Source organism: Lithobates pipiens, unplaced genomic scaffold (genome assembly GCF_037356315.1).
Source record: "Lithobates pipiens isolate NorthernLeopardFrog02 unplaced genomic scaffold, aLitPip1_a1.2 Scaffold_18, whole genome shotgun sequence".
Lineage (NCBI taxonomy): Eukaryota > Metazoa > Chordata > Amphibia > Anura > Ranidae > Lithobates > Lithobates pipiens.
Window position 1 is genome coordinate 627,875,385 of NW_027507758.1, and position 21,835 is coordinate 627,897,219.

A 21,835-nucleotide genomic window follows, 5' to 3' on the forward strand; every position below is an offset into this window, starting at 1 on the left:
ACTTCTGTCTTAGTCCGATTCATGGTTTCTGACAAGGAGGTGATGGAAAAAAATGGAGAAAGGTGATAATGGAAACAGGAGGTGAAGGAGGAATGGAGTGATGGAGACTATGGAGAAATGGAGAAAGGAGGTAATGGAAACAGGAGGTGAAGGAGGAATGGAGTGAAGGAGACAGGAGGTGAAGGAGGAATGGAGTGAAGGAGACAGGAGGTGAAGGAGGAATGGAGTGATGGAGACAGGGGGTGAAGGAGGAATGGAGTGATGGAGACAGGAGGTGAAGGAGGGATGGAGTGATGGAGACAGGAGGTGAAGGAGGGATGGAGTGATGGAGACAGGAGGTGAAGGAGGGATGGAGTGATGGAGACAGGAGGTGAAGGAGGGATGGAGTGATGGAGACAGGAGGTGAAGGAGGGATGGAGTGATGGAGACAGGAGGTGAAGGAGGGATGGAGTGATGGAGATAGGAGGTGAAGGAGGGATGGAGTGATGGAGATAGGTGAAGGAGGGATGGAGTGATGGAGACAGGAGGTGAAGGAGGAATGGAGTCATGGAGACAGGAGGTGAAGGAGGAATGGAGTCATGGAGACAGGAGGTGAAGGAGTGATGGAGACAGGAGGTGAAGGAGGAATGGAGTGATGGAGACAGGAGGTATGGACTGATGGAGACAGGAGGTGAAGGAGGAATGGAGTGATGGAGACAGGAGGTGAAGGAGTGATGGAGACAGGGGGTGAAGGAAGAATGGAGTGATGGAGACAGGAGGTGAAGGAGTGATGGAGACAGGGGGTGAAGGAAGAATGGAGTGATGGAGACAGGAGGTGAAGGAGGAATGGAGTGATGGAGACAGGAGGTGAAGGAGGAATGGAGTGATGGAGACAGGAGGTGAAGGAGGAATGGAGTGATGGAGACAGGAGGTGAAGGAGGAATGGAGTGATGGAGACAGGAGGTGAAGGAGGAATGGAGTGATGGAGACAGGAGGTGAAGGAGGAATGGAGTGATGGAGACAGGAGGTGAAGGAGGAATGGAGTGATGGAGACAGGAGGTGAAGGAGGAATGGAGTGATGGAGACAGGAGGTGAAGGAGTGATGGAGACAGGAGGCGAAGGAGTGATGGAGACAGGAGGTGAAGGAGGGATGAAGTGATGGAGACAGAAGGTGAAGGAGGGATGAAGTGATGGAGACAGGAGGTGAAGGAGGGATGGAGTGATGGAGACAGGAGGTGAAGGAGGGATGGAGTGATGGAGACAGGGGGTGAAGGAGGGACGGAGACAGGGGGTGAAGGAGGGACGGAGACAGGGGGTGAAGGAGGGACGGAGACAGGGGGTGAAGGAGGGACGGAGACAGGGGGTGAAGGAGGGACGGAGACAGGGGGTGAAGGAGGGACGGAGACAGGGGGTGAAGGAGGGACGGAGACAGGGGGTGAAGGAGGGACGGAGACAGGGGGTGAAGGAGGGACGGAGACAGGGGGTGAAGGAGGGACGGAGACAGGGGGTGAAGGAGGGACGGAGACAGGGGGTGAAGGAGGGACGGAGACAGGGGGTGAAGGAGGGACGGAGACAGGAGGCGAAGGAGGGACGGAGACAGGGGGTGAAGGAGGGACGGAGACAGGGGGTGAAGGAGGGACGGAGACAGGAGGTGAAGGAGGGACGGAGACAGGAGGCGAAGGAGGGACGGAGACAGGGGTGAAGGGGGGACGGAGACAGGGGGTGAAGGGGGGACGGAGACAGGGGGTGAAGGAGGGACAGAGACAGGAGGCGAAGGAGGGACGGAGACAGGGGGTGAAGGAGGGACGGAGACAGGGGGTGAAGGAGGGACGGAGACAGGGGGTGAAGGAGGGACGGAGACAGGGGGTGAAGGAGGGACGGAGACAGGGGGTGAAGGAGGGACGGAGACAGGAGGTGAAGGAGTGATGGAGACAGGAGGTGAAGGAGGAATGGAGTGATGGAGACAGGAGGTGATGGAAGTTATAGAGAGATGGAGACAGGAGACAGGAGGTGAAGGAGTGATGGAGACAGGAGGTGAAGGAGGAATGGAGTGATGGAGACAGGAGGTGATGGAAGTTATAGAGAGATGGAGACAGGAGACAGGAGGTGATGGAAGTTATAGAGAGATGGAGACAGGAGACAGGAGGTGATGGAAGTTATAGAGAGATGGAGACAGGAGACAGGAGGTGAAGGAGTGATGGAGACAGGAGGTGAAGGAGGAATGGAGTGATGGAGACAGGAGGTGATGGAAGTTATAGAGAGATGGAGACAGGAGACAGGAGGTGATGGAAGTTATAGAGAGATGGAGACAGGAGACAGGAGGTGAAGGAGGGATGGAGAGAGGTGGTAATAGAAGTTATGGAGTGATGGTGACAGGAGGTTTTTAGAATTGGGGACATAAATTCGGGTGATTCTGGTGGCTACCAGGGATTTCCCCTCACTTTCTGTGGTGGCTATGGAACAGAAATTAAGAGTAAATCTCTCCAGTTGGGCATAGGTGACAAAATCTGATAGGTAATGATAACCCGCCCTTACTATATCTAAAATAACATAAGAAATATGTTTTTGTACCTTAATATCTACCTAAACCACATTGCTAATTGCATATTGTACTTGTTTATAGCTTAAGTACTGAAATTTGCACTTAAAAGTGTAATTTTGTAACTTTTGGAAAATGCCAGTAAAAAAAACTTGGCTGTGCCAGTAAATTTTGAGTGTCGTGCATTTCAGTCTGGTAGGTTGGCTATACTGCATCAAAGGTAACAACAGAGATAATGTACAGATCCTAATGATACTATCAGTGATTGTTCCTCATCTACCTGATGATGGTGGGGGATGGTGTGATCTTCCTGTGTGGAATCCCGGGAATACAGAGGACGGGAACATCTCTCTGGTGACTTCTAGAATCTTCTTTGTATTTCTCTATTCTATCAGGGAGGGAGGTGGAGGCAATGTGATGGTCATATGATCTCCAGACTTCACAGGAGGAAAACTCTAGATCTGAACACAAATAGTAAAATCAAATAATATTCCCAGAATCCTCCTCACCTCACCATTCGGGCATATATTTTACTAAAGCCTCATGTATATCAGACTGAGGTATAATTTACCCATGCAGGACCCCCCACACTCTGCATGTTAAAAGATGTTGCAGGGATTCTGAATGGAGGATTATAAGATCCTCTGATTCTTGATGGAGGAACACTGGGAGGAGAAGCTGTGAGGTCAGTGTGATGTCATAGGACATATAGACTCTGGATGGAGGGACATTTGGATGGGGAGATTTGAGGGGTCCTCTATATGAGGCTCCGATGGAAACCAAATCATTGTTCCTGGGTGTGTCCCTCCTCTCCTAAACTGAAGAGTGAACTTTGACCTTTACCATACAGAAATCTGTCAGGAATGTGTGAAAGTAAGCTCTCATGTGATCAGGTGACGTGCGGAGGAACGGAGTGTAAATAGCAGACAATTTTCTCCAGAGCTCCTAATGGTGGGGATGGATTTTGCTGAGTGCTGGTGCCAAGTTTCCACCCCCCAGGGTCACTGCAGGTGTGAAGAAAAGCTGTGTAAGAGGATATGGAGGAGAGATGAGGAGGAGATCCAGGAATCAGGATAAAGGTCAGGACAAGCAACAGACGAGCGCTTCCAAGAGATGAAGCCGGGGTCACTACACAGAAAATCAATCCAAGGAAACAACAGGCAGGACGAGGAATAGCAAGAAGGAGCTCAGAGACCAATGAGAATATTGCTCAGCCAATGGGAGATGATCTCAGCATGACTTACATAATGAAGGAGATGAGGGGGAGGGGAGGAAGTCACTTATGGTGACCATAGAGACATGGAAATTCAGCTGGTTCAGCAGGGATCGGTCACATTTCCATCCATGTGTGGTCACTGCCGGATAAAAGTCACTCCATCAGCGGTTGCAGCCAATAGCTTCATCACTGATCTGTGTATTCTGAGAGCGGAGGAGCGCCCCCCATTGTCAGAATACAATAGTGCAGAGGGGAGGATTCCCCCATCCCCCTCCAATGTGTGGATGGGGGAATCACTTCCGTTTTTTCCTCTCATCCCGCTGGATGAACGATAAAACTGAACCATATATGGCCAGATTTGGAAGCAAAATATATTCATCATCACCTGATCCCCCTGAAGGGGTTAATCTACATATTACCTCCTCTGCCGCCAGATCCTGCAGCATCTTCTCACTACGTCTTATCAAATGGGACATCCTGTTTGTTGCTGTCCTCACTTCCTGTCTGTATTCCATAGAGACTTCCTGTCTTTCATAGAAATTAGATCACCACCTTGTGGAGATCAGAGGAACTGCAGCCCAGAGAAACATCTCGTAGTGTTAACACGGCCTTGTGCTGTGTGTATGTACTGTATATCCTTCCCCTTTCTCTCTGAGTATGTATGAAGAGGCGGGGCTCCTGCTGGAACAGCGGTCGGAGGAGGAGTAGTCTAGGAGGGAGAGGAGAGTGTGAAGGATGTTGGTGACTCTGGTAGATGAAAAGCTGGGAGTCATATTGGTCTGGTGAGTGGGGAAGCACCACTAAGGGGGCGCCCTCACCCTCACGTGTGTAAGAGGAGGAAGAAGGCGTGGCTACACTACAGCTGCCACAGTTTGGAGCTCCGAGAACTTTACACCTTATCAACTTTTCACTGATTGGTGGGGTTTTTGTAAGAAAAAAAAGTTAATTGCAGTAGATGCAAAGCAGAAACAGTGAACTTGCAGAGAACACTATATTGAACACAAAATATTGTATGTTGAATTTGCACAGGATTTTAGTTTATTTAATATAGCAGCAAATATTATAAAATTTAAGAAGTAGGTGCAAAGTGGAAGCAGTGGATCTGCAGGGAACGGCATCTTGAGCACAAAGCACTTTATGTTGTATATGAATTTGCACATGGATCAGTTTACTTAATTTACTGATAAACACCATAAGATCAATGAAATAGGTGTAAAGTGGAAGCAGTAGATCTGCAGAGAATATTATTTGAGCCCCTAGCACTTTATATATAAATGTCTCCACATATTGTAGTGTATTTGTGATGATTTATGTGCACACACAATAGGACAGCGCTGTGACACATAATGCTCTTCTAGTTGATAAAGGGAACACTTACCTTTGTTACAGCAGCAGTCCGGTATAAGTTATTTCTGTAGGTATTTGAGTTGTTACACATAGCGCGGGTTTTATTCTATTTATATTGGGGACATAATTGCCCAAATCTGGGGATCAGGAGCCATTTCCACCCTTTACTCTCGGCTGGGGCTCTTTGTATCCATATAACAGATGTTCTACATGCAGGGGTGGACTGACCATTTGGCCACTCGGGCACTGCCCGAGGGCCACGGGCCACTAGGGGGCCCCATCAGGGTTGCCAGGCCTCAGTAAAACGTGGGACAGTATGTAAAAGTCTGTGTTTTTTTTTTACATCTGTCTCTGAAATGCCCCTTAGCGACATCATTTTGGTCTAAAAATCCTAAGATTATAGCTGCCCCACCTCTCCAGTACCTTCTCAGCCAATAGAAACATGTCTGTGTATACTGTGTGTGTGTATACTGTTTGGCCCCATAATATCTGATTGCCCGGGGGCCCCATAATCCCCTATTGCCCGGGGGCCCCATGAGTTGTCAGTCCGCCCCTGTCTACATGACTAAATATGACATAATTTTACTGCAAAATCAAAGGGGCAAAATGTCTCCCCCCCAGCAGTAATATATTTCTATCCCCCTTGGTGGGAGTGGAGATGACCCATCTATAAGGATATACAGTACATACACACAGCACAAGGCCGTGTTCACACTACGAGATGTTTCTCTGGGCTGCAGTTCCTCTGAGCTCCACAAGGTGGTGATCTCACTTCTACGCAGACAGGAAGTCTCTATGGAAGATAGGAAGTGATGTCAGGTACAGACAGGAAGTTCTGGGTGAGAGACGAGTCTGGAGGAAGTAGAGAGAAGACATTGCTGGATCTGGCAGCAGAGGAGGTAATAAGATCTTATTTTCTATTTACACCCAGTAACCCCCCGTCATGTCCGTCCTCTTCCTCCATAGTCACTGTGATGTCTTTTATCTCCAGCAGATGATGATACACACATATATAGTGTGGAAATGTAGAATAACCCCGTATATTACTGTAGCGGCGGGCTCCTGAAGAGCACGCACTATGCGTTTTTCAAAGTTAAAACTTTACCCAAACTTACAGTTTGGTTTGGGTCTATTTGTCTAAATTTGACTTCTGTATCAGTCTGAATGGACTGTGAGATGTTCAGCCTGGCCACAGGGGGCTCTGTCTCTTGTGGCTGGCGCGGAACTGTGGTCTGGTCAGGCGCTTAAGTTGCTTTTTCTCAGAGTCAGGTCAGTGGGAGTGGCCCTCTCGCTGTGCACTCTGGGAGAGGGTATTTAAGACGCGGATGTCACGTGGTTCGGGGTTCCGGTCCAGTATGATGTGCTGATTACATGGTCCTGGTCCTCCTGACCAGCCCCCAGGAAGGCTATAGCCTGGGGTGCGGTTCCACCCAACTTTGATGCCTCGGGGCTGGCTAGCCCAAAGCATGGAAACTAGAGGAGGATTCTGAGGTGGTTGGGTGCTGTCTCCGGTTCAGGAGAGACCCATTGTACTTCAAGCATTCCAGGGGAGGACTCTTCAGAAGAACACCACGCATTGGGTTGGTTTTCTTAACAAGAGCCTGGAAGGGCTGAAGTAACCGAGAGAATCCGGTCTTGTGGATATCGCCAAGATGGCTGAAAGATCCCGGTATCCTACAAGTGTTCTACAGCTTAGTTTCCCTACATGTTCTGCAACAACGTCTGTGATAAAGACTTTGTTCCTGAGTAAGCACCATGTTGGCTGCTAGGCCTTGTGAGAGAGGGACTGTCCAACCTGAGTGCTCATCCAGCTGCGAATGGCTATTCTCTGGATGCAGTCAAAGCAAGCAAGTTCCATAACGTTTATAGACATTGAGAGTACCTGAACTTCCTTTCCAACCCTCTGATCCCAAGTTAAAGACTGTTCAATGGTTGAAGTTTGCAAATAAAATCCATTCAAGTGGATCTATTGTCAGTCTCAAGTTACTGGGCCATCTACCACGGGACATCCCCTAGACGTGCAACAAGGAGAGCGGAAGGTAACGGTAATCCCAAAAATAATCAGCAGCTCCTTCGGGGGTTAGTGCTACATTACAATGAGGGAATTTCTGGTCTGTACCACGAGGGGAGTTATTGATATTAGTAAATGCTGGTTCCAGACATTGTATGTGGGGGGAATGAAATGCTAATTAAAGGGTCAGAGCATTGAACAATGAACATTCTCTTCATTTTGTGTCCCCCGATCACCTCCACACCAGTTACAGTGTTGCCCCTGCCTGCCACCTGTACCTACCCTGACCTGTTTATTGACTGCGTTTCTGCCTGCTGCCTGGAACAATCCTTTGTCTGCTTGCTGACAGTGTCTCTGCCTGCATGCTGAACTGACCCATCTGCACATCCCACTGACTACATTCCTGCCAGACACCACGCCAGTGAACATGACATTCCTGGGGCAGCCATGTACCCCTAGGCCAGGCTTGCTTTTATTATAGGAACTGGGACTGCTCTAGGTGATGCTATACTGAGCTATATTCCCTGATCACTCATACAGAGGTGACCATTACACTACATTGGCCTTTATGCAATTGGTTGATTTTTGTGATACACAAGATACAATGGAATCCATTCACTAAAGCAGATCACATGCGATATTTAGGTATTTAGGTGATCTATTTTTCCAGAATACGGCATGCAATGCTGAAAATGTCAATTCACTTTCCCTTTATGCTGTATTTACCTCAAAAAGGTAAAATGCTCAGTAAATGCCACATAACACAACATTAAAAGTCAATTGACAGAAGTAAATAAATGAATGCGGTAATTAAGTAGTGATCCAAACACTTTTAAGGAATGTGTTTTATTTTAACCACTTCGTGCCCAGGCCAATTCTGACATTTCTCTCCTACATGAAAAATTCATAATTTTTTTGCTAGAAAATTACATAGAACCCCCAAACATTATATATGTTTTTTTTTTTTTTTTTTTTTTTTTTTTTTTTTTTTTTTAGCAAAGACTCCAGAGAATACAATGGCGGTTGTTACAACTTTTTATTTCGCACGGTATTTGCGCAGCAATTTTTCGAACACGTTTTTTTCAGAAAAAAAAAAAAACAGTTTCATGCTATAAAAAAAATAAATAAAAAAAGTAAAGTCAACCCTATTTTTTTGCATAATGTGAAAGATGAAGATACGCCGAGTAAATAGATACACAACATGTCACGCTTCAAATATGCACACGCTCGTGGAATGGCGCCAAACTTTGGTATTTAAAAATCCCCATAGGCGACGCTTTAATTTTTTTTACTGGTTACATGTTTTGAGTTAGAGGAGGTCTAGTGCTAGAATTATTGCTCTCGCTGTAACGTTCGCGGTGATACCTCACATGTGTGGTTTGAACACTGTTTTCATATGTGGGCGGGACTTACGTATGCATTGGCTTCTGCGTACGAGCTCACGGGGACAGGGGCGCTTTAAATTTTTTTTTTTTTTTTTTTTTTAATTTTACTTTTATTTTTTTAGTTTGACACTTTAAAAAAAAAAAAAAGTGATTACTTTTATTCCTATTACAAGGAATGTAAACATCCCTTGTAATAGGAATATGGCATGATCGGACCTATTTACAGTGACATATGGGGCCAATAAGACCCCACATCCCACCTCTAGGCTGTGAAGCCTAAAATAAAATAAAAAACACGATCACGGCTTCCCACCTGAGGCGGCACTGTTATTTGAATGCAGACGCTGGGCGTGACGTCATAACATCGCGCCCGCCCTCTGAACGATCATAGAGACTCCAGTGACCATCTGGTCCGCCGGAAATCTCTATGATCACCATCCTGGGGCTGGCGGATCCCTTCTCCAACTCACCAATTAAAGTGGTGAGTCGGTAGAAGCACCGGAGGGCGGCGGGAGGGGACAACCCCCCCAGCCGCCCGTAAGAACGATCAAGCGGCGGAACAGCCACTATGATCGTTCTTATGGTGCAGGGAATCGCCGGCTGAAAATGCAGATATCTGATGTCTGTAGCCTCAGGCATCATTCAGATATACCCCCAGAAAGTCGAGGCCGTCCCAGGACGTCCACCCGGCGCCAAGTGGTTAACTGGATGTTAAGAAACCGGCAGGTGCTGTCATTCTTAACAGCCAGTAAACAGCATGGTTGTGAAGATGCAGGTGTCCGCTGCGTCCTTAACAGCTCGTAACTAGGGCTGGGGAAAAAATCGATTTAAATCTTGAATCGAGTTGAGAGGTCAAGTCGATAAAAAATTTCAGAAAATACATTTTTTTATTTTTTTTATCAGGACTGACACCACGCCGGTTCTGAGGTGCTGCGGGCAGGAGTTTTTAGGCGAGGCTGTGGCTTTGGCCTAGTCCGCCAGGCCAGACGTTGCACCGGTCCTAAGGTGCTGAGGGCAGGAGTTTTTAGTCAAGGCCGCGGCTTCGACCTAGTCTGCGAGGCCGGACGCCGCATACAAGGCCGAAGCCACGGCCTTGCCTAAAAACTCTTGCCTCCATGTTGATGAGAACAAGGGCCTCTTCCGCACAACCCTGGCCAGGTGGTTGTGGAGATCTGCTGGCGGGGGGGTTTACCGGATTTTGGAAGCCTCCTTTAACAAGGGGGCCCTCAAATCCCGCCCCCATGTGAATGAGTATGGGATATATAGCACCCTTACTTATTCCCCAAAAAAGTGGTATAAGTTAGTAAAAACAAACCGTTTTTGACCATTCCTTTATTCAAACCCCAAAAAAATAAATAAATGTCCCTAGAAGTAGATCCAACTTCAATCACAATGAACACCCCACTGAACAAAAAAAAAACAACCTGACCCACACTAACGCTTGGCTCCCACCTAATTACAACTCTGTAGCCTCCCACCACTAAATAAAGTAAGTGACAGGGCCATTCAATGACATCACTGACTGACTCCACCCCCTATTGGCATCCATGTCATCCACCCAGCATGCCACGGTCAATGGGGGCCTAGTATAGATTAAGGACCCCATGCTGTTTTGCTTTTCTTAATTTTAAATGCTGACAATTTTCTTGTTTACGTTCTACTGTCATTGGGGAATCCGGCTGACAGTAGATGACTCATGGTTTAACATGGCAACCGCCCAATCCTTAACAACCATGACAGTTACTGGCTGTTAAGGATGCCAGTAGCCGATGACTCCTTAACAACCAACGCTTTACTTGCTATAACCAGCGTAAAATTACCGCAGTCTTTAACTACTAAAGTACTGCATCATTTAATAAAATATCTCATGCGGTATTTTAGTAGCATTTTTTTCGTAAATTGCAAAAGAAAATATTTTACCACAGTTCTTAAAACGGTAAATACTGCTCAGTTCAAACAGTGAAAAAAAGTCTCACACGTGGTATCACCATACTCAGAAGGAGTAGCAGATTGTATTTTGGGGTTTCATTTTAAGTATGTCCATGCTGTGTGTGAGAAATATCTTATTAAACTGATATCTTTGTGTAAAAAAAAAAAAATATATATATATATATATATATATATATATATATATATATATATATATATATTTATTTATTATAAAATCAATGCCGCTTAAAGAAAACCTTGGGGTGTTTACTCTCCAAAGTAGGGTCATTTTGTGGGTGTTTCTAGTATCCTGGTGCTCAATGGCCTTCAAAAATATGATAGATAGTCAGGAAATTAGATGTGTCATTTATGTAGCTAGAACTCCTGAAGGTGCTCCTTGGATTTGTGTTGGCAGGCTGTGAAAAAGTCTCCCACATGTGGTATCACCATACTCATAAAAGGTATCAGAATGTGTTTTGGGGTTTAAGTCTAGGTATAGCCATGCTGTGTGTTACAAATATCTTATTATTAAATAACTTTGTGTAAGGAAAACTTCATTTTCATTCCTGCATTTTCAAAAAACTTGTGACCAATAATGACATTTTAAAAAAATATCTGGGATGCCGCGTACACACGACCGGACTTTCCGGCAGACTAGGTACGACGGTCTTTCCAACGGACTTTCAGCGGAGGTCTGATGGACCTTCCGAACGAACGGACTTGCCCACACACGAACAGACTAAGTCCATTCGAAAGTTCGTTAGTTTTGAACGTGAAGACAGAACTAAAAAAGGAAGTTCAGTAGCCAATAGCTTTCCTTGCATCGTATTTGGTCCTTCAGACCAGCATACAGACGAACGGTTTTCCCGATAGGAATTGAGTCCGTCAGACAGATTTGAAACATGTTCTATTTCTAGTTCCGTCTGATTTTTTTTTTTTTTTTACGAAAAATGATCAGATTAGCCCACACACAATCGGATTGTCCGACGGACTTATTCCGTCTGACCTAGTTTGCCGGAAAGTCCGGTCGTGTGTACGTGGCAGGAGTGTTTTTACTTTCCAAAATGAGGTAATTTTGTTGGTGTTTCCACTGACCTGGTGCTCCAGGGTCTCCAAAAATGTGATAGATAGTCAGGAAATTAGATTGTGTAATTTTATGTACCTAGAACTCCTGAAGGTGTTCCTTGGATTTGTGTTGGCAGGCTGTGAAAAAGTCTCCCACATGTGGTATCACCATACGCATAAAAGTTAGCAGAATGTGTTTTGGGGTGTAAATCTAGGTATAGCCATGTTGTGTGTTAGAAATATCTTATTATTTAATAACTTTGTGTAAGAAAAACTACATTTTAATTTTCTTTGCTGCATTTAAAAAAAAAAACTTGTGATCAATAATGACATTTTCAAAAAACTCCCTATGCTTTTCAGAAAATATCTGGGAGTGTTTACTTTCCAAAATTATGTAATTTTGTTGGTGTTTCCATTGGACTGGTGCTCCAGGGTCTCCAAAAATCTTAGGGGTAGTAAGGAAATTAGATGCGTAATTTATGCTCCTTGAAAGCCCAAAGGTGCTCCTTAGATTTTGGGTCCCTCTATGCATCTAGGCTGTGAAAAAGTCTCACATGTGGTACCCTCATATTTGGGAGGAATAGCAGAATGTGTTTTGGGGTGTAATTCTAAGTATGCCTATGCTGTTTGGCTGAGAAATAACCTGCTTCTCACACTTTCTAAAAAAAAAAAATAAATAAAAAAAGTCCTCATTTAAAAGAAAAAGAAATTGTGACAAAAAAATTACAGCTTCAAAAAACTCACCATACCTCTTACTAAATACCTTGGACTGTCTACTTTCCAAAAAGGGGGTCATTTTGGGGGATATTTGTACCACCCTGGCATTTTAGGGCTTCAAGAAATTAGATAGTCAGTACATCAGGACTGATCAATTTTTAGATATATCTCATTTGTGGACTCTATAACTTTCCTAGAGACTAAATAATATACACCAATTTGGGTTATTTTTAACAAAGAAATGTATCAGAATACAGTTTGGCTTAAATTTTACGAAGCCATTTATTTATTTGCAAAATTTTATGACAGACAAGGTTTTTCGTTTTTATATAGCAAAAAGTAAAAACTTAGTGGGGATTAAATAACACCAAAAGAAAGCTCTCTGTCTGAAAAAAAAAATACATTTAATTTGGGTACAGTGTTGAATGAGTAATTGTCATTCAAGGTGTGAGAGCGCTAAAAAGCTGAAAATTGGCCTGGGCAGGAAGGAGGTATTGAGGTGGTTAAATGTACAGCAACTCTCCTTCTACCGCGCTCACATCCACATCCTATTATTGCGTGACTGATACCATCCAAATAATTCTTACTTTCTCGTCCAAATTGTTTTTTTATTCTTTAAATATAACAAAGATTGAAAAATTGAGTACACATATGGATGGCGGTACAATATTCAAATAGCAATAGAGCTAAACATAAAAATTTATGAACAGGATGAGTATATAACAATGTAAAAATGTAATGAGTAGAGCAAAAAATAACCAATAAAGTATTAAATCGAAAGAATTATAAAATGATATTCTATTCCAGTGATGGTGAACCTTGGCACCCCAGATGTTTTTGAACTACATTTCCCATGATGCTCAACTACACTGCAGAGTGCATGAGCATCATGGGAAATGTAGTTCCAAATCATCTGGGGTGCCAAGGTTCGCCATTACTGTTCTATTCTATTGGTCCACTTTTGCAAGAGCAGTAAGAAGGAGGTATATATTAAACGCAGAAGAGATAATCTGTTTATAAGTACCACACAATATCAAAAGAAAGAAAACAAAAAATAGGACTAGATAGAGAGAAGAGGGTAGAAAAGGGGGGGGTTTACAAGTGATGATGCAATCCCAAATGAATAGAAAGTATAGTCAAGGCAAATAGAGTAAAATTACCAAGGCGATAATAGCGTGTAAACAATGCTTAACCTAAGGAAGACAGAGTTTCTCAAATTGACCTATTCGATCTCTTTTGATTGCTTTCATTTTAGCATGAATAAGAGCTTTATTAGTTCTGTGTATGGCTTCACCTTGAATTAAATACAGTCAGTCCCCGAGTTACAAACAGGTTAGGGACGGCCTGTTTGTTCTTAAGTCAGATTTGTTCGTAATTCGGATGCCCATGCATAGAACGGCGTTTTCTGACTTAGTTTTCTGCTGTTTTCCGGTGTGCCCGCCGGCCCTGCCTGCCGTTCGTAAGTAGGAGTTGTTCGCAAGTCGGAGGTTCGTAACTCGGGGGACCTCCTTTATTGAGTTTTCCATGCCTTAGCAATGGTTTGTTTTGTGGCTGTTAGGAGCTGTAAAAGAAGGAGAAATTGATTCTATGTGATCCCTTCAGGTTTCAGGTTTAATAGGGCTGTGGCAGGATTGGGCAGTATAGGTGTATCCAAGATTTTGGAGGCGAAGTCAAAACCGCCTCCCAGAATTTTCGGCGATGGGGCAATCCCACCAAATATGAAGTTGAGTGACATATGACTCTGAACAGCCGCAAAAACAAGCTCCAGGGTAATCAGAAGCATATTTCGATATTCTAGCGGGGACAAAATGTTTCCACAGCAACAACCTTAGATGAAGCAGACTTATGCCGCGTACACACATGGGAATTTCGGCCAGCAAAAGACCGATTAGAGCTTTTCATCGGAAAATGCGACCGTGTGTATGCTCCATCGGAATTTAGCTGGCTGAATTCCCGCCAGCAAAAATTGGAGAGCATGTTCTCAATTTTTCCGACGGAAAAACTTCAATCGGAAATTCCGATTGTGTGTATGCAATTCCGACGCGCAAAAAAACTCACGCATGCTCAGATTCAACTACGAGATAGAAGCTAGTGGTTACTGGGTATGGAACTTCCTTTTTCTAGTCTCGTCGTACGTGTTATAAATACAATAAATGCTGCGCTAAAAGGCACCTATTTGAATAGGTGAAAAGAATAAGTGATGTGTATAAATATCAAAAAAAAACGAGTGAATACAAAAGTTCATGAAGTGTTTGAGAACAGTCCCAAAAAGTTATTCACTCTGGTGCGTCTCAGGCTGGATTGCAAGTCCGTAGATGACATTCAGGGTGAGTTATCCTACCAAGTTCTCCGCCCTTGGCAACTCTTGGAACTGGATTATAAGCAAAATAGAAGAAATAGGTACCCTTACCAGATGAGTTGGACACATCCACCATATAGTAGTGTGTCTTGTGAGCTTGTGGGGGAGGCTCCAGCCACTCACCCCAGAACACCGACCCGATATGTTGTCCTCTCAGGGTTCCGATATGTTGTCCTCTCACGGTTCCTCGTGGTCAACAGATAGGAAAGGTGAGTGGGATTTCTGTGCCAAACGCTGCAATCGAACTTGATGCCAGATGTCCCGCAAAGGTTCACCATAAAGGGAATACAACAAAAAATGCGCTTCGCATGGTGAAATACAACCAATGATGGCTTATTGAAAAAGATTTTGCGATGAACAAAATTAAATCATGCCCCTGTTGAAGACTTTGAGGTCGAAACGCGTAGGGCCAGCAGTTATCTGCTCCCCACATTGCTATTTTTTATCTTATTTTTATGTATCACGTGATTTTATAATTCTAATTTTGTTCATCGCAAAATCTTTTTCAATAAACCATCATTGGTTGTATTTCACCATGCAAAGCGCATTTTTTGTTGTATTCCCTTTATGGTGAACCTTTGCGGGACATCTGGCATCAAGTTCGATTGCAGCGTTTGGCACAGAAATCCCACTCACCTTTCCTATCTGTTGACCACGAGGAACCGTGAGAGGACAACATATCGGAACCCTGAGAGGACAACATATCGGGTCGGTGTTCTGGGGTGAGTGGCTGGAGCCTCCCCCACAAGCTCACAAGACACACTACTATATGGTGGATGTGTCCAACTCATCTGGTAAGGGTACCTATTTCTTCTATTTTGCTTATAATCCAGTTCCAAGAGTTGAAATAAAAAATAGTGTAGCGCTTCTAAGGTGAAAAATATGTTGAAGGAATGCTCCTATAACAAAGAACATATAGATGTGTAAATAAACAAAATAAAGTCCAAAGAAATGGATGTAGGCTTCCGTGGAAGGACCGGCACAATGGTAGTCAGACCGTATCACAATACGAGGCAAATCTCATTAAACGGACATGTCCATGTACGACAGCTTGTCTGGAAACATTGGGAAAGAATAGATGGGTACTTCTTACCAGATCTGTTGGACTCACACAGTCATATGACGGTTGAGTCAATAAGGCTTGGGGTCACAATCTGGGACCGAGGAGTGGATCAAAGTGGGTTCATCAGCCTGGTGGAGAGACTTCAAAAGACCGTATATCCAAATGATGAATCTCACCGATGGAACTTCGGAATGGTTAAGAAATCCAACTCAGGTATAGCTCACTGCACTCCGATACTCCAAATACCCCAAATGGAAGATATTTAAAGGGTTTAGACCAAAAAAGAAAAAAGAAAGAAAAAGCTCCACATGGTGCGGGTTAGGCGATAAAAAATAGTAATTTATTAAAAGTCAAAAGAGTAACAAATGACTTAGTGATCACAAAGCAATAAGGTAAAATTTAAAGTAAAAGCAATGTGGGGTGCCAACAGCTAGCCCGACGCGTTTCGACACATATGTCTTCGACAGGGGCATGTTGGGACCCACCACATTGCTAACAAATATATAGGGTGTCTAAAACAAATCCGCCTACAAAGGGGCGGGGGCTCCGCCTACAGGGGGGCGGAGGCTGTTGTCTCAGACAACCCATAAACAAATAAAATGAACAGTCTGATCAAATAAGGATAAACATGTTCAAACATAGTGACTACATACGGATATCATCCGAAGTATAACCCTCTTACTAATGAAAACAGTTACATTAGGTTTGATGACGGTAAACACTTAGTAAACAGTCATAATCATAAATGGATCACATATGTTAATCTAGACCTCCTAAGATCTCCAAGAGGGGCCAGTAGACAAATAAAGTCTATGCATGACTGCATCCAACACTGATGTGGTAAAAACAGCCATGCATTGTCATTACTGTATAAAGTATAGGAAATCATCACCTGGAAAGACTTGTTCCCATATGTGTTATGTCACCATAGATCCTAGCAGGCAGGGATGGTGATGTCTAATGGCGATCCGTCCCTATACTGGTTAGCTATATGTTACTCGTTTACTGGCGATGTGCAGCTAAAGGAAGTATCTGTGTCGTCATGGTAACTGTTGACACATAATATCCTATAGCACGAGAGTCCAATCAGGTGATCGGGGAACAGGGTCACGTGTAATGGGGCTGGGTAACCTCCACCAATCACCGAATGAATACATCACATGGCCAAACATGGGGGGGGCTAGGAGGGCCATACGTCAAGAGGATAGGAGGTGCTCGTGTAGGCGTAGAATGTAGTAGAGGGGAGGAACGTCCGAATTTGGCGCCAATTTGCCGCACAGTGTACGTCACCCGCCATAGGGCGTGGTGAGCGGCATCACGGCCAATCGGAACTGCCGAAAAGCATGGCGATGCTGCGCATGCGTGTTAACGCAAAACGCAGTCACGTCGCGTCATGCGCCTCAGAAGCCTCGTCGTACCCGGAACAAAAAAGGGGGAGGCGTGGTCACGTCGCGTCGTACCGAACGACGGGTGGCAACGCGACCTAAGCAACCACAACGCGTCCCCCTAGGTACAAATCAAAGCGTTCGGAGGAAAGAACAAAAACCCGAAAAGAGAAAAGGGGAGGGGAAACTTAACAAGCCTGTAGGCTGGTGCAATAGGAATGTCAGCAATAAGAATAAATGAATAAAATAAATAAATCGAATATTCTATACGTTCTAATTGCATGTTACTAGCAGAAAGGACCATGGAACTCCTAAGGCTTGGAAAATATATATGGGTACATTTACCAAATAACATATATCTCAGGTCATATAATTCAAAGAAGTTACCATATGGTCACACATGTCTAAATTAGAAATTAGAACATGGGACAGAGATTGGGGAAAAAAAGGATGAACAATGTTAAAAATATGAAAAAAGATAACGTGCAGAAATGGCAACTCACAAACAATATGAGGTGTATGCCGTAAACATGGAAAGTACATAATTAATATGTGGACAAAAAGATGTATCAGGAATGATAATAATGAACTTAATTAAAGTGGAAGGTGATTGTGAAGATCTGAAGTGAAAATTAAGCCTGATTAATAAAACTATTGATGTCCCAATCTGTGTTCATGCCAAAGGGGGAGTAGCACCTCAATTCATAGATCCAAAAAGTCTCGAGGCGCGACACCCCCCGTAGGCACGAATCTCCCCTCCAGCTCGGGACAAATTTGTCAATAATTTGAAAACGTGTACCCTTGGGATCCCTATTGTGTTTTTCGAGATAGTGTCTCGGGACTGTGTGCTTGTCACAGCCTTTTTTGATTTTACTGAGGTGTTCGTTAACTCTGATTGAGAAGTTGCGAATAGTGCAGCCAACATATTGTTGGTTGCATGGACAGGTGATCAAATAAACAATGTAAATAGTAAATAGATGGTGTTGCGCTCCACATAAAATAAATTAAGTCTAATAACACAATTAATAAATAATCTCATAAAATCTTGAAAACGCACTCATGTGATTAAAATTAAAATCACTAAATAATCGCATAAAATCTTGAAAATGTGCTCATGCGATTAAAAATTCCATTAATTCTAGAATAAATACCAAGTGAATAATACAGTGCTTGAAGCTATTTCCTACTAATATTCATAAAATGAAGAAGCTAAAATAATCTATATACTCGTGATAAAGTGACAAGAAAAAAATCGCAAGTCTTAAAATTATCAACAAAATCGTGACATCAAACAAATCTGTGTCAGTCCATGAAAGTGCATACAAGTGCCAGCAATATGTGCAAAAAAGAGTATATATAAAAATATACAATAAAAATATAAAAAACGGTGTATGAAAAAATTATTATCACAAAATGCAAAAGATAGTAGTCCAGCAAACGTGATAAAAAAATGTCTCTAAATAAGTGTACAAAGGCTAAATCATAAAGTTCATGCAGAAGATGAAATAAATCCACGCTGTGCTATGTGAGGAAATGAATCCTATGAACAACCCCGGGATGATTCCACCAGTGATTTTTCAGCTCCTTAAACGTGGGTGCTCACACACTGAGTGCAGTGGGTACCTTACCTCACTGCTGTCAGTAAGACAGCAAAATACTCCAGTGCAGCAGTTGTGTCCTCAAATGGGGTGTATATCCTCAGTAGGTATAGGGGAACTTCAACACTTTGCGGTGTATATCCTAAATGTAGTATGGGCGCCCCCAAAACCTTTTCCTCCAGATATTCCGCAAGGGATCGCAAATCAGACCCAAGAAAGAAAGAGGGGTGCTCCAATAGTGAAGTACGTTCACACAAATACTTTATTATAAAAAGGAACTAAGTCCTGGGTACTCACACTTATACAGTAACAATCAAGCGTTTTTTTCACTAACAAACAACGAACGGCTTCCTCGTTCGTGCCCCGGACGTCACTTCCGGTATCCTCCTAGGCCAATCCTACGCGTATCGTCATTGATCACGTGACTTCATCAGGGTCCCTGATGAAGTCACGTGATCAATGACGATACGCGTAGGATTGGCCTAGGAGGATACCGGAAGTGACGTCCGGGGCACGAACGAGGAAGCCGTTCGTTGTTTGTTAGTGAAAAAAACGCTTGATTGTTACTGTATAAGTGTGAGTACCCAGGACTTAGTTCCTTTTTATAATAAAGTATTTGTGTGAACGTACTTCACTATTGGAGCACCCCTCTTTCTTTCTTGGGTCTGATTTGCGATCCCTTGCGGAATATCTGGAGGAAAAGGTTTTGGGGGCGCCCATACTACATTTAGGATATACACCGCAAAGTGTTGAAGTTCCCCTATACCTACTGAGGATATACACCCCATTTGAGGACACAACTGCTGCACTGGAGTATTTTGCTGTCTTACTGACAGCAGTGAGGTAAGGTACCCACTGCACTCAGTGTGTGAGCACCCACGTTTAAGGAGCTGAAAAATCACTGGTGGAATCATCCCGGGGTTGTTCATAGGATTCATTTCCTCACATAGCACAGCGTGGATTTATTTCATCTTCTGCATGAACTTTATGATTTAGCCTTTGTACACTTATTTAGAGACATTTTTTTATCACGTTTGCTGGACTACTATCTTTTGCATTTTGTGATAATAATTTTTTCATACACCGTTTTTTATATTTTTATTGTATATTTTTATATATACTCTTTTTTGCACATATTGCTGGCACTTGTATGCACTTTCATGGACTGACACAGATTTGTTTGATGTCACGATTTTGTTGATAATTTTAAGACTTGCGATTTTTTTTTTTCTTGTCACTTTATCACGAGTATATAGATTATTTTAGCTTCTTCATTTTATGAATATTAGTAGGAAATAGCTTCAAGCACTGTATTATTCACTTGGTATTTATTCTAGAATTAATGGAATTTTTAATCGCATGAGCACATTTTCAAGATTTTATGCGATTATTTAGTGATTTTAATTTTAATCACATGAGTGCGTTTTCAAGATTTTATGAGATTATTTATTAATTGTGTTATTAGACTTAATTTATTTTATGTGGAGCGCAACACCATCTATTTACTATTTACTGTCACTTTGAGGGGAGGGTTTGCACCTCTGTCGGTGTTTTCTGCTGCAACCACACCAACCTGCTCTAACTTTACCACTATAGCGCGAGGATAACCTACCATTACTAAATAAACAATGTACCTGGTGGTACAAGTGGTAAAGTGTTTCATCATGTACCTACGTGAAGTGACTGTAGATGTAAAGGAATCGCTTTTTCCCTTGCCTAACATGTTGTGTATGCAGACGTTGCATTTTCTGCATGGAAAATATCCCTTACTCTGAGGGAAAAATTGTATGGATTTAGGGATATCTATTACGTTGGGGGAGATATCATTCTGTATCGACCGGGCTCCCCTATAGATAATTCCAGCTTTCTCAGGAATGGTTCCACCTAAGATTTTATCACCCGACAACACATTCCAGTGCCTGTTAATGATTCTCTTTATCTCAGTGTGTTGTGTAGAGAAAGTGGTGAAGAAAGACCATTTAAATTTATCATTGGTTCTTGATTTAACTTTTTTCTGGATAAGGGAAGCCCTATCAGTATGTAGGGCTGTTTGGATGTCAGCATCAAGGGCGCATGGATCATAGCCCTTGTCTAAGAACCTCTTGCGAATGATATAGGATTGAGAGATGAAGTCACTGGTACTCGTGCAGTTCCGCCTAAGCCTCAGAAATTGACCCCGTGGAATGGATCCGAGCCATTGACGGTGGTGGCAACTATCGACGGGAATATATCCGTTACGGTCCGTTGGCTTAAAAAAGGTTCTCAGGACTAGGCGTTTCTGCACGACTGTGACTTCTAGGTCCAGGAAATGAATGTTAGTTGTGCTAGCCTCAAAAGTCAACTGTATACCACGATCATTGGTATTAAGGGTTGCCATGAAGTCATCCAGGGATGGCCGGCTGCCCCTCCACAAGAGGAGGATGTCGTCTATATACCTAGCCCACAATACCAGTTCCGGCCTGTCAAGGGCATAGACGACATCCTCCTCCCACTGGGCCATAAACAGATTGGCCAAGCTGGGTGCGTATTTTGCCCCCATGGCAACCCCTCTGGTCTGGGTATAAAAGGTGCCCTGAAACCAAAAATAATTGTGGGACATGGCAAATTCCAACAATTGCATAAGGAAATTTCTATGTATCACAGGGAGTGTAGAGTCTCTAGACAGAAATAGTTCAACAGCTCCTAGACCTAGGTCCTGTGGAATAGAAGTATACAACGCAGACACATCTGCTGTGACTAGAATAAGATCATCATGATATTGTATGTTCTCTAATAGTCGGATTGTGTCACCTGTGTCCTGTAAGTAGGATGGTATATTCCTTACTAAGGGCTGGAGGTAAGTATCTATGTATTTCCCTATTCGCGAGGTAATGGAATTTATACCGCTAACAATTGGGCGGCCTGGTGGATTAACCAAATCCTTGTGTATCTTGGGGAGTTGGTATATTGTCGGGATGCGTGGTGCCAGTGGAATCATGAATTCCCTCTCTTTTTTATTTAAGATGTTTAAAGAAAAACCTTCATCTATAATCTGTGTAAGTTCTTTTTTATATTTGGAGGTGGGGTCACCTGGTAAAGGGCTATAAGTGGTAACATCATTCAGTAATCTGTTCATTTCATCAATGTAACATGATTTGTCTAGTACCACTAGACCACCCCCCTTGTCAGCAGGACGGATGATAAGATTTTTTCTTTCGCATAAAGATTTGAGACCCTGAGCTATAGAAGGGTCTTGATGTACC

At 43.4% G+C, this 21,835-nt stretch overlaps 1 protein-coding gene across 1 annotated transcript in view; it reads right to left on the reverse strand.

Annotated features, from left to right (window-relative positions):
* LOC143986873 (uncharacterized) overlaps positions 1–21,835 on the reverse strand; it is a 207,211-nt gene that overhangs the window by 113,047 nt on the left and 72,329 nt on the right. The window contains exon 7 of the mRNA XM_077485280.1: positions 4,154–4,258. Coding sequence (XP_077341406.1) covers positions 4,154–4,258 — 105 coding nt within the window. The remainder of the gene's footprint in view (positions 1–4,153; positions 4,259–21,835) is intronic.